General features: G+C 42.5%; 1 protein-coding gene across 10 annotated transcripts in view; it reads left to right on the top strand.

Moving 5' to 3' along the window:
• ppfia1 (PTPRF interacting protein alpha 1) overlaps positions 1–13,938 on the top strand; it is a 57,053-nt gene that overhangs the window by 14,180 nt on the left and 28,935 nt on the right. For all 10 annotated transcript variants that reach the window (XM_086106241.1, XM_086106242.1, XM_086106239.1 and 7 more), the window contains exons 3-6: positions 4,390–4,491; positions 4,717–4,881; positions 5,184–5,258; positions 13,577–13,678. In XM_086106241.1, the coding sequence (XP_085962367.1) occupies positions 4,390–4,491; positions 4,717–4,881; positions 5,184–5,258; positions 13,577–13,678 (444 nt within the window). The remainder of the gene's footprint in view (positions 1–4,389; positions 4,492–4,716; positions 4,882–5,183; positions 5,259–13,576; positions 13,679–13,938) is intronic.

Genomic DNA, 13,938 nt, shown 5'->3' on the forward strand with positions numbered 1-13,938 from the left:
TATGCAGGCCCGAGCCCGAAGCAAACCTGAGATTTCATATTTTATTTGTGAGGACTTGGGAGAAGGAGGGGTGATTTCTGATAACAAAGCCTGTCTTTTGTAATGAAATCTAAGTTAAATAAGACTATAAACATTTACATCTCTTATATTTCTGTTTCTGAAAAGGTTACATTAACCGACAATTTCCCATCATTGACGGATTTTTTTTAAGAGTGGACGGGGAAAATTTAAGGCCGTCCGTCATTTTGACGGGTTGAAAATTGGGCCGTAAATCACAGCAGCTGTACGTCCTTAAGAATCTAGCGCGGCACTTTAAGAGAGAGAAGCAGAGAGACTAAGACGAACACTGTAGTGATGGGAATTCCGGCTCCTTTTGGCTCTTTTGGCTCGGCTCCCTAAAAAGGGCCGGCTCTTTCGGCTCCCAAATGGCTCCTCAGTTTTTTTGTTGCTTAAATTAATTTACTACCAAAAATAACCAAAAATATAGACACTATATCAAATATTTATTATTTATATGGCTTTATGTATATTCTTCTGAACATACTCAACATGGAGTACAACATGGAGTGCTACAAAAATAAAAACAAAGTACAAAGACCCATATCAAAACAAGGTCAACAAAAAGTTCCAATCTCTGAATGTGTATATTTATAAGCTTTTAACTATTTACAGTAAAACAACATAAGTAAGCTTTGAATACCACACAACAAATTATAAGTTAAAATTTGTAAAACAAAAAGAAGAAAGCAGCACCCAGGTAAAAGTTTTAACTTGTCTTTCGCGAAGATTGGCATGAAGAAAAACCAAGTGCCTCAACTTTGAGGGGTTGATCCTGTTTCTCCTCTCTGTTAATATTTGCCCTGTTTTGGAGAAGATTCTCTCTGAGGGGACAGATGTTGCGACAACACACAGCCAACACAAAATGGCTGAAAATCACTTGCAATCATTTTACCCAGTTCCTCGTCAATTGTGTTCTGTTTTGCTGGTTTATAGCTTTTTGCATAAAGTGGCTCATAGAGCTCTGGGTTGTACATCTAGGCAGTTGTGACATTGCAGCAACAGTTGCAGACACACTAGCACCTTCATTAATAGCTGGTTCCCTTGCTTGTCTTTTCTCTTCAAATTGTACTGATGGGTGGACTTTTCTGATGTGCCTGTGCAGGTTATTTGTGGAGCCTGATCGATGGGATATTTTAACCTTGCACAGTCTACACGCTGCCTTTGAACTATCAATTAAATTGAAATGAGTCCAAATTTCACTGCGTTTCCTATCCATTTTCTCACCTTTCCGCTTTCCACCGTGTTGTTTTTTTTGCTAACTAACTCTCTCTCGTCTCCTCGTTTGTCTTGTTTGCGTGCTGCTCAGTGTGCTGCTGTGTGTGTCTCTTCTCTAACCCCTCCCCCTTCTCTAAACTGCAGCGTGTGCGTGTGTGTGTAAAACCCTCCCCTTCTTCTTCTACCACGGATCTTGACCAATCACGTGCGGCTTTAACCGAAGGGGGGAAAAAACAGGAGAAAAAAAAAGTCGGCTTCTATTCGGACCGGCTCCCAATGAGGAGCCGGCTCCCATCGTTCACTTCAAAGAGCCGCTCTAAGAGCCGGCTCGTTCGCGAACGACACATCACTAGAACACTGACAGGTGGATACTCGACAGAGACTGGAAGGAGTTCTAAGAATTGTCATTGCAAGAGTTTAGTACAGTACGTGTTGTGATGAGGCGACTTCTGTTTTTTCGCAAACCACGGTCTCTCGTGGCCAAAACAATTCACGGCCTCGAAGCAAAAAAAAAAAAAGAGAGAGAGAAGCCCGACCCGACCCGAACCCGAAGCAATGATTGATAATTTTAGGCCTGACCCGAATTTCGGGTCGGGCTCGGGCGGCCCGATCTTACCTCTAGTTCATGGACGTAGCTGGAAAACCTGTGTGTCTTCTGTGCGGAGAAAATGTGGCGATATTGAAAGCGTGTAATCTGAGACGACATCATGAAACGAAACATGCGAACAAAAACAAGAATATGGACATGGAGGGGGTAGGGGGATTTCATTAAAAACTGTATACATAAAGTTTGTGACGAAGTTTGCCCCGAAAAAAGCAACTCTTTTTAAATGTGAGCATGAGCAGAACCGCAATTGCCGAGCGAGTAGAGCAGTTGTCCATTTATCTAAAAGAGCAGCTTGTGAAAAACGGAAAAGATGTCATCGCATATTCCTTAGCTGTGGATGAGAACGCTGAAGTTTCTGACGTTGCCCAGTTGTCAATTTTCATCCACGGAGTGGACTCCAGCCTAAGCGTGACAGAGGAGTTTTTGGCTTTACATCCTATGCATGACACAACTACAGTATGGTGCATGAAAAAAAAAATACGGCAGTGGGTGCTGCGCGGTTTGCCCGTTTCCTTCCCGACACAGTGGCCCAGCTGCGCATCCAGGCTGATCAAACGTCGAAAGTTTGGCAGCACATTTTCTTTGATGAAGCTGAACAAAACATCACACAGAAGTCGACTTACTGCTGAACACCTTAACTCAATTTTGAGGATTTGCTCAGCTCAGAGCCTGACCCCAAATATTGATGAACTTGTAGAAAAGATGAGACACCACCAAGTATCAGCCTCAGCCTCAAAGAAGTGAATATTACTGTGCAATCACATATTAAGAGTTTTTACTCACTTCAAGTTTAAAAATTAAAGTATAATATTGGCTTTCACTGTATGTTACTTCTCCTTGAAGAAAGTGTTGTTTTTGGTTAATAAATGTTTGCACTTTATTGTGTTTAAATCCAATTATGTTTTTAAAATATTTTATAAATGTAAATGATCGAAAATTGCTATTATTTGTTTTTCTTGTAAGTAAATTTAGCCTACTTTTGCTAAAAGAGAAAATATGGATGGTGCCTTGAATAATGGGTATTTTTATACAAAGGAAATTTGTTTTTTATGCCTGTTGAAAATTAAAGTTTACTGACAGAGCCATAAGAAAATGTTGCTTCATTTATCTGATCATATTGGAATGTATTTGTTAGGTTTTCAGTCAATTAACTTTGGTTCAATAAACTATATGTGGTCATTTTTAAAATTTTCAATGAACATTCGATCAGACCGGCCCTCGGCTTGCAGCAAAAATTTTTATCTGGCCCTCCGTCCATTTGACTTTGACACCGCTGCTTTAGACAAATGTAAAAGTTTTGAGTGGTTATGCCTGCAGGCTGGAGAGTAACGGAGGGATGACGTCGCAACATCACTAATTAGTGCACCTTGGACCAAGTGCCATCAATCATTAAAATATCGCGGAGAAACACAAGCAATCTTAACAAATATATATTAAAAAAAAGGTGCATCTCTCACAGAAGTGCTTTTTGCAGCCCACTAGTATGCGCCAGACATGGACAATTCTGATAATTTATTTTTACACTTAGTGTGTTGATATCACGTTTAACAGTATTTGATTTGATTTGACTTTTTATTAGGTCTCGGAGGACAGTCCCTCTGTGCTGCTACATACATTGAGCAAAAAACCATACATATACATAATTAGGACAATTACATACACCCCCACCACACTCATGTCCTTCCGCTTGTCTGTCTGCCTCCCTCTAATTGTTTATTGATTAAAATGATAGCCTGCGGTATGAATCAGTTTTTATACTGGTTTAATTTGCAGAGAAGAGTCCTATACCTCTTTCCTGAGTTTAGGAGCTCAAATTGGGAGTGTAGCAACATGAGAAGGATTGTTTAAAATGTTGTTTGCCTGTTGAATAACGGGCTGCACATGTATGTCCGAGGGAGCAGGGGGTGGGGGCTGTCCTATTACCTTACCTGCTGTCTTAACCAAGCTGGTTATCTGAGCCTTAGATTTAACAGTTAGGTTCCCAAACCAACTGGTTATTCCGAAGCGCAGGACTAATTCGATGGTTGCTCTATAAAAGATTAACAGAATGCTTCTGCCAACTCCAAAAATCCTGAAATGTCGCAAAAAATGAAGGCTCTGATGGATCTTCGAACAGACCTTTGATACATGTGTCTGCCAGTTAAGCCCGCAATCTATATAAATCCCCAAGTATTTGTAGGAGGAGACCTGCCTGATGTACTGTATAAAAATGACTTGTTAAAATAAACATTTTTTTCTGTAAATAATAGTTAATTTATTTATTTAACAATGTCATTACAGTTGCAAAGACAAGGAGTAGTGTGAGTTCAAATATTTTTATTTTAGTGTTTTTCTAAACCAAAAAAGTATAGATAAGAATGCCTTTAATGCACCGGATCAATAAGCAGTACTATTGTAGTAGTGGTGATTAAAAGTGCATCATACCCACCAATCTTTTTTTATTTTTTATTTTTATTTTTTTGTGAGCTTGGTATAAAGACTTTGTTTTTGCATTTGTTTTGTTGTAGGAGTTTGCAGCACTAACAAAGGAGGTGAACATGTGCCGGGAACAACTTTTAGAAAAGGAGGAAGAGATTGCAGAACTGAAAGCTGAGAGAAACAACACACGGGTGAGTTGAAATGTTGTCATGTTTAATAACAAGGGTAACATTTGAGACTTGAACTATACATTCAGCATTTCCAGTTTTGAATCACCAAGTTATGTTTGTTTAAACAATGGAAATAATTGTCCTGAATTATACTTTTAATATTGGTGGCAATTATCAATGTAATGTTTGTCTGTGTAACGCAATGCAATTGTTCTTATTTTCTTCCATAATTGGTGTTTTGTGCAGCTCCTCTTGGAGCATTTGGAGTGCCTGGTTTCTCGTCACGAACGTAGTCTGAGAATGACAGTAGTGAAACGGCAAGCTCAGTCTCCTGCTGGAGTCTCAAGTGAAGTGGAAGTCCTCAAAGCCCTTAAGTCACTTTTTGAACACCATAAAGCCCTTGATGAGAAGGTAGGACTCAAATCCATATAATGCAGCGCTTACAAGAAAACCTTTATTAGTCTCGCAATGGAGAAATTCCCAATTCACAGCAGCAAAGTTATGAAAGGAAGAAGTAGAACAACAAAATATAGGAGCTGCTGGAAAGGCAGCCACTCTCGCGGCACCATCTTGAAGTCATAATAACAAAAATAACACAACACAACATATAGGACACAGACAGTCGTGCAATCTTACCATGAGGTTACGGTGCATGCATGCAGTTTCATGACTGTTAAAAGGTATGATTGTCTGAAATTGTTCACATTTTCTAGGTAAGGGAGAGACTGCGAGTCGCCTTGGAAAGATGCGGTGCTTTGGAGGAACAGCTCACTATGTCACACAAAGAGGTGAGGTGATTTCTGTTGTCTGTAAATATTCATTTGTTGATTTCTTACTTCATTCTATCAGTACACACACACACACACACACACACACACACACACACACACACACACACACACACACACACACAGGGAGACAGTGGTCCATAAATCACTAAAAGGTTTAGGTCAGGGGTCGGGGTTTAGGTCGAACTCCCTGGCCTATACATCCAAGAATGTCATGACCATCACATCAAACAACCAAAATTTTATTATAATGATGCCTTGAACTGTGTCACCACGTCTCGTCTTCACTGAGGGGAGGCTGCTCTTTCCAGGCCTCTATCATCCTCAGGTTCAGCCTCAACAATATTTTCAAGCAGATGTAATGCCATCTCGACTATATAAATGTATTTTTGTTTGTTTTTCAAATGGACTATGGTGACTTTTCTCAAAAATCAATGCTGCTGCTTAAAAGTGCCAGCTATGGAAACCTGGTGACGCCGCCCCAGCAGCACAACATTAATAACTCAGAAATACTTGTATCTTTGTTAATACAATACCATGTCAGCCGAGGAATAACGTACAAACGGACACACAGGGAAAGACAAAAGCCAGGAACATCTGTGTAAACAGGGGAACAAGAAATCAAAGAGAGAAATGTGCTTCCCAGTGTCCGAAAGCTTGGTCTCCGTTTCAGGCCGTGGGTCTTGCAACAGGATTATGACTCAAAACACAGCTAAAAGACTGAAGAATGACTCAGAGCAAACCATTGGACTACAGTATTCTGAAGTCGCTTTGAGCCTTGATCTAAATCCTATTGAACATCTGTGCAAGGAGTGAGATGCCATGCCATCTGGACAGAGCACCCATCGAAACCTGAAACTCGACCAGTTTGCTCATAACAAGTGGGTCACAACACCTGCTGAGAGGTGCAGATGTCTGAAAGTTACACAAATTGATTGATTGCAGTAATTGCCTAAAAAATTAAGCTGACCAACATTTTCACAAAGGCCCGTTTCATTGTTTTTTTCCAAAAATATTGAATTATTATTTTCCCTTTATTTATGATTGCTCTTTTTTTTCTTTTTTAATTTTTTTCTCTCATTAACACATGGGTACCAATAATGTTATCAACTTGTAAATATTGTGATATTGCAAAGCTTCGATTTTAAATTAAGCTGACCAGCATTTTCACAAAGGCCCGTTTCATTATTTTTTCAAAAAATATTGAATCGTTTTCTTTGGTTAATTTTCCCTTTATTTATTATTACCGGTACTCTTTTTTTCCTTTTTTAAATTTTTTCTTTCATTAACAATAATGTTTTCCACTTGTAAAAATGGTGCTATTGCAAAGCTTTGATTTTAATGATGTTCGTACAGTCATAACCCTGAATGCAGTTGTACTGTATGAAAGATGCAAAATATGAAATAATCATTGAAATCGTATTACTGTATATTATGAGTATATGAGACCAGTACTGTACTTGTTCTGACAGAGCTACCACAACTTGGCTCATGATCGCCCTGTCACAAAGGGTTTATAACCCCAGCTAGAGCAGGTGACACTCAGGCTCTGACTGTAAATATTTTTAGAATCAATTATATGAATTATTCCATCGAATAATCAGATAAAATTGTATCTTTCATTCAAGTTTGTTACAAATGCTTAGTTTACCCAGATTACTGTTTATTAACCAATTATTGTTGTTTATTTAATATTGTTTAGTGAAAAAAACACATTAAAAATATCACACAAGGGATTGATGTTGTACTTGTCAACCTTTTTGAAACCTATTCATTTACTGGTTCAGTCATTGTTTTCAAAAATTAAAAACAATTCTTTCAATCTATCCTACTTTGATTAAACACAAAGATAATCAGTCTGCTTTCATGAATGACTGCAGAAATCAATGACATTTGAGAATTTGGACAAGTCTGAATAGATGGCTATCAATGATTATTTTTACTATTTAAAAATTTAATACATTTCGACGCCTTTAGTTGACATATATCATTTTGAAAATAAAACATTGCTTTTACTGGACTTAACATGATTTAATATTAACAACTGCTCAGGCACTTTTCTCTTTTAATTCCATACTGGTTGTTGTTTATTCATCCTGAAGCCGATGCCACTACTATATGTGCACATCCTTTTGAAGGACAGACGAGTCTTGAATTCTCCCTGTTGAATGGGATTAAGATTGACAAAAACCCTAGAGCATGTTGAACTGTCCTAGATTTTTCTCTATGCTTCATGATGAAGCACTTAATGCTGTAGTCATCTTTTGTTCCTGAGACACACACACTCATGCATGCCCTCAAAGTCCTGGGTACGTGTGTGTGTGCGTGCGTGTGTGCGTGCGTGCGTGCGTGCGTGCGTGCGTGCGTGCGTGTGTGCGTGTGTGTGTGTGTGTGTGTGTGTGTGTGTGTGTGTGTGTAAAAGATAAGGTAATACGATAAGAAAACCTTTATTTGTCTCACAAAAGAGAAATTCGCAAAAATTTGCATGCACAAAATAAATTTAAAAAATGAACTGTACACAGTACAGAATGCAATAGAAAATATAAGAGATAAGCATATATGCTGCATAAGGTTGCTGTGCTATTTACAATGGGTGAGTGGGAGAGAGTCCAGGTTTTCAGGTGCGTCTATTCAGTAGAACTGACAGGAGTCGGCAGGAACGAGCGGCGGTGCCTCTCCTTCTTGCAGCGTGGGTGTATCGTGTCTGGCTGAAGGAGCTGCCCAGTGCTGTCAGGTGGCCTGGAGGGGGTGGGAGGGTCTGTCCATCATAGCTGTTAGCTTAGCTCGCATGCTGTTGCCCACCTCCTCCAGAGTGTCCAGGGAGCAGCCCAGGACAGAGCTGGCCCTCTTGACCAGTCGGTCCAGTCTCTCTCTGTCCCGGGCTGAGATGCTGCCTGACCAGCAGACTATGCCATAATGAATACCTGAAGCCACCACAGAGTCATAGAAGGTCTTTAGGAGTGACCCCTGAACCCCAAAATACCTCAGTTTTCTGAGTAGGAAGAGCTCTGTCCCTCATGCATGTCTATATATCTGTCCGTGTGTGTGTGTGTGTGTGTGCGTGTGCGTGTGCGTGCGCGTGTGTGTATATATATATATATATCTATATATATATATATGTGTATATATCCTCTTTCTGCTTGGCTCTCGACGAAGGCGGACGCTTCTGCACTGCTCCCCCCTGCCCTCCCACCTTTTTTTCCCTGCTCGCCACTTAGTCTTGTGCAGTCTTTGTCTTTTTTTCATCCGAAGAACTAACCATGGAATTAGTTGGCTGGTCTCTCGATGTAATCGACAAAAAATTTTCGACGGAAAGAGCGGGCAGTGGGAGCCTGCTTGCCCTCCGGGGACACTTGCTGCCGGATACGCCCTGGATCCATGGAGAAAGTGGAGACCGGTGTGCCTGACAGTACTGTCCGTGGAGGACGTGGAAGACATCTACATTATTGGCCTTTTGATAACAGGTATGCTGCTGTTTGGTGTTGGCAGCTTGCTGTTCTATCGCAAAATTCAACCGACGGGAGCAGCTCTATTGGAAGTGAAGAAGCTGCCGGTCACTCTGGATGGCTTGGCGCGAATGTCCAACACTCAGACTCAAGCGGTGACTGAGCTCAACCGCAATATTCTTGCGGTTTGGAGCGACTCCGCGCAATCGATAATACCATGGAGATGTTGGAATTTTCGCTTCGAAAAGGAATTGAGGATTGGCTGATCGGCGCCAGTGAGAGATACAGACCAAGGACTCAAGGCTGTCTGGAATTGTTGGCGGCCGTCTCTCCAAAACAAACAACGCTATCTGGCCTTTCCCCTGGATGGAAATACGCATGGAGTCTAGGGCCCCCACCACCAACCCCCCTCCTTCTCGGCCATGGACTGATAAGCCGGGACTGTCTTCATGATGAGCAGACCTTGACGAAGCAGCTATGACCTGTACACGCATACACATACACAACTGGACAACCACACGCGCATACACATCCTTGTTATCACCGTCTTCATTGCTCCGATTCTTTTTCCCCCGTGACGTGGTTCGATGATGCGGAGCGCAACGGTGACCGTGCGGCTGGTCATTGTCAGCCGCGTCGCGGTTACCCTACCCTACCCCCCCCCCCTTCCCATTCATCCCCCCCCCCCCCCCTTATACATGTTATGTCTTGTGACTTGTTGTAATTGTCTAATGCTTATTCATGTGCTAGGGTCTTTTTTATCCTGGACTTAAATTATCCTCGGAAGAGGATAGTTCGAGCGTGGGTTTTTTTTTTTTTTCCCCTCTCCCTACCCAGCGTTTTTCCTTTCTGAATTCTGATTGTAATTTCCCCATTGCGGGACAATTAAAGGATATTTTATCTTATATATTTAAAAAAAAAAATCCTCGTCTCACCCCCCCTCGGGTGGTGTCCGTCCCTCATTCAGCTCGGGTCCTCTACCAGAGGCCAGGAAGCTTGAGGGTTCTGCGCAGTATCCTTGCTGTTCCCAGCACTGCACATTTCTGGACTGAGATGTCCGATGTTGTTCCCGGGATCTGTTGCAACCACTCATCTAGTTTGGGGGTCACTGCCCCGAGTGATCCGACCACCACAGGCACGACTGTCACCTTTACCTTCCAGGCTCTCTCCAGCTCCTCTCTGAGCCCTTGGTATTTCTCGAGTTTCTCGTGTTCCTTCTTTCTGATGTTTCCATCACTTGGGACCGCTACATCCACTACAACGGCTTTCCTCTGCCCTTTATCTATGATCACGATATCTGGTTGGTTCGCCATTACCATCTTGTCAGTCTGGATCTGGAAGTCCCACAGGATCTTCGCTCTGTCATTCTCCACCACCTTTGGAGGTGTTTCCCATTTTGACCTTGGGGTTTCCAGTCCATACTCCGCACAGATGTTTCGGTAGACTATGCCAGCCACCTGGTTATGGCGTTCCATGTAGGCTTTCCCTGCCAGCATCTTACACCCTGCAGTTATGTGTTGGATCGTCTCAGGTGCCTCTTTGCACAACCTACACCTTGGGTCTTGTCTGGTGTGGTATATCTGGGCCTCAATGGCTCTGGTGCTCAGGGCCTGCTCCTGAGCAGCCAGGATGAGTGCCTCTGTGCTGTCCTTCAGGCCAGCCCTCTCTAGCCACTGATAGGACTTCTTGAGATCGGCCACTTCAGTTATGGTCCGGTAGTACATCCCGTGTAGGGGCTTGTCCTCCCATGATGGTCCCTCTTCCAGCGCCTCATCTTCTGTTCCCCATTGTCTGAGACATTCTCTGAGTACGTCATCCGTTGGAGCCTTCTCCTTGATGTATTCATGGAGCTTGGATGTTTCATCCTGGACAGTGGCTCTCACACTCACGAGTCCCCGGCCTCCTTCCTTTCGGCTTGCGTACAGTCTCAGGGTGCTGGATTTGGGATGGAACCCTCCATGCATGGTTAGGAGCTTTCGGGTCTTAACGTCCGTGGTCTGAATCTCTTCCTTTGGCCACCTTACTATTCCTGCAGGGTATCTGATCACTGGCAGGGCATAGCTGTTTATTGCCCGGGTCTTGTTCTTGCCATTGAGCTGGCTTCTTAGGACTTGCCTCACTCGATGGAGGTATTTGGCCGTAGCCACTTTCCTTGTTGCCAGTTCGAGGTTGCCATTGGCTTGTGGTATACCGAGGTACTTGTAGCTGTCCTCAATGTCTGCTATTGTTCCTTCAGGGAGTGAGACCCCTTCAGTGCGGCGGACTACCTTTCCTCTCTTAGTCACCATCCGACTACATTTCTCAAGCCCAAATGACATCCCGATGTCGCTGCTGTAGATCCTGGTTGTGTGGATCAGGGAGTCTATGTCCCTTTCGCTCTTAGCATACAGCTTTATGTCATCCATGTAGAGGAGGTGACTGATTGTAGCTCCATTTCTGAGGCGGTATCCATAGCCTGTCTTGGTGATTACTTGGCTTAGGGGGTTCAGTCCTATGCAGAACAGCAGTGGGGAGAGTGCATCACCTTGGTATATGCCACATTTGATGGACACTTGGGTAAGTGGCTTGCCATTGGCTTCAAGTGTGGTTTTCCACATCCTCATCGAGTTCGCAACGAAGGCTCTTAGGGTCCTGTTCACCTTATACAACTCCAAGCATTCAGTGATCCATGTATGTGGCATCGAGTCATAGGCTTTCTTGTAATCAATCCAGGCTGTGCACACGTTGGTACGTCGGGACCTGCAGTCTTGTGCGACTGTTCTGTCAACCAGGAGCTGATGTTTGGCTCCTCTGGTATCTCTACCAATGCCCTTCTGTGCTTCGCTCATGTATTGATCCATGTGTCCACTTATCTTAGCCGCAATGATGCCTGACATGAGCTTCCATGTTGTGGAGAGACAGGTTATTGGCCGATAGTTGGATGGGACTGCACCCTTTGAGGGATCCTTCATGATCAGGATCGTTCGCCCTTCGGTTAGCCATCCTGGGTGAGTCCCATCCCTCAGCAGCTGGTTCATTTGTGCTGCTAGGCGCTCATGGAGTGCTGTGAATTTCTTTAGCCAGTAGGTGTGGACCATGTCCGGGCCTGGTGCTGTCCAGTTCTTCATATCTGAGACTCTTTCCTGTATGTCTGCCACTGTTATGGTAACTGGGTTCTGTTCAGGGAGGTTGCTGTGCTCCTCTCTCAGGGTCACCAGCCATTGTGCACTGCTGTTATGTGCAACCTCCTTCTCCCATATGCCTTTCCAGTACCTTTCAGTTTCCAGTCTTGGTGGGTCAGCTCTGTTGTTAGGACCCTGCCACTGAGCGTACACTTTCGCAGGTTGTGTTGCGAACAGCCTGTTTATTCGTCTGGCCTCATTCTCTCATATATATATATACACACACACATACTGTATTTTCCACACTAAAAGACGCACTGGATTATGAGGCGCACCTTCAATGAATGGCTATTTTGTAAAATGTTTTTTCACACATTAGACGCCTCGCATTAAAAGGCGCAATCTACAATGCTTCCACTAGATGGTGCTACGAACTTCCATTCAACTTGAGAGGCGTCCGTTCAACTTTAGAGGCGTTCATGACCGCCTCTGAAAGATGTAAATTAACTATTACTGTACTGAAATGAAACTACGGAAATTGAAAATAATGCATCAAAACAGAAAATAAAGCGAGGAAATCACAAAATAAATTCTGTATTCCCCCTATAGAATTTATTTTGTGATTTCCTCTCTTGATTTTCTTCGTGGTTTCATTGAAGTAAGAATTAATTTACGTTTTTCGTAGGCAGCCATGAACGCCTCTCGAGTGGAACGGAAGAAGGCACGGAGACTGACAAAGATGTACCTGTATTTGCTGAGACTGTGAAAACCATTAATAAAGTCTACGTTTAAAAAAATAAATAAAACCACAACCAAAGCTCTCCTTTTTTTCAACAAATACAGGTGCGTCTTTGTCGGTCTCCTTCCCTTCTTTTCTTCCGGTCAACTCTTGAGTCGTTCATGACCACCTCTGAAAAACGCATTGGCATTTCCTTTATCGTAGCTCCAACAGTACGATCAGATAAGATAAGAAAACCTTTAATAGTCTCACAATGGAGAAATTACCTCTTTACAACAGCAAAGTTATGAGAGGAAGAAGTAGAAGAACTAAATAAATGGGAGCTTCTGGAAAGGCAGCCACTCTCGCGGCGCCATCTTGAAGTCAAAATAACACAACAAAATGTCAGTCGTAGTTATTTATTCCTTTGTTGTGTATTCACAAATGATGAAATTACAATATAAATTCTGGAGGGGGGGTGCTATGGAATTTTTGTGATATCCTCTCTTGCTTTTCAGTTTTGATGTATTATTTTAAATTTTTGTAGTTTCATTGAAGTAATCGTTAGTTAACGTTTTTCGGATGTGGTCTTGAACGCCTCTCAAGTCGAACGGAAGAAGGCACGGAGACAGACAAAGACGTACCTGTATTTGTTGAGACTGTTTTAAAAAATGAACACCACAGCTCTCCTTTTTTCGGAGCTACAACACAAACCTGCTTAATAAAGCAGTGACACAGTTCACTGAACCAACAGCAAGTTATAACATTGGAAGCATGTCTCCAGGAAGGAGCTATCTTGGAGTCGACGTATTACCGTAATGACCATACAAAAGACGCACCGTATTTTAAGGCGCTTGGTGAGCTTTGAAGAAAATGGAAGACTTTTTGGTGTGCCCTATAGTGTGGAAAATACGGTGTGTATATATATAATATATATGCGCACACACACAAATCCCCGACCCCATCGTTGGAAAAAAGTAATGTATGATCAATCGAAATTTGGTCTCAGATGAATCAATGGCTTAACTGTGTGTTAACAAACTATCTGTGCAGTTGGCTTACCTCAGGGAGCAGAGCTGCCAGAAGAGGGGATTGGCAGATGGAACCAGTGAGGTCAACCACAACTCTGAAAATACCCCAAGCACTAATGGAAAGGTGAGGTTACTTATTAGCACATGGTTGAAAGACCAAGCGTGTGAGAAAGCCATTGTGTGACAAGTGTCAGCCATCTGTGTGGATAATTTAATTAAATCCTTGTGCGTTTAATTATTACACCATGAGAAAACTATTGTACATAACCTGTATTTTGTGAAATACATTTCTCATGTGCTGTTATAAATTAACATGCAGATTTTATCGATTAAAGATAGTTAGATGCAGTAGTTATAATTAATCCTGCAGTAGAAATTAAAAGC

Source organism: Hippocampus guttulatus, chromosome 3, assembly GCF_054856545.1.
Source record: "Hippocampus guttulatus isolate MCC_2025c chromosome 3, RoL_Hgut_1.0, whole genome shotgun sequence".
NCBI lineage: Eukaryota > Metazoa > Chordata > Actinopteri > Syngnathiformes > Syngnathidae > Hippocampus > Hippocampus guttulatus.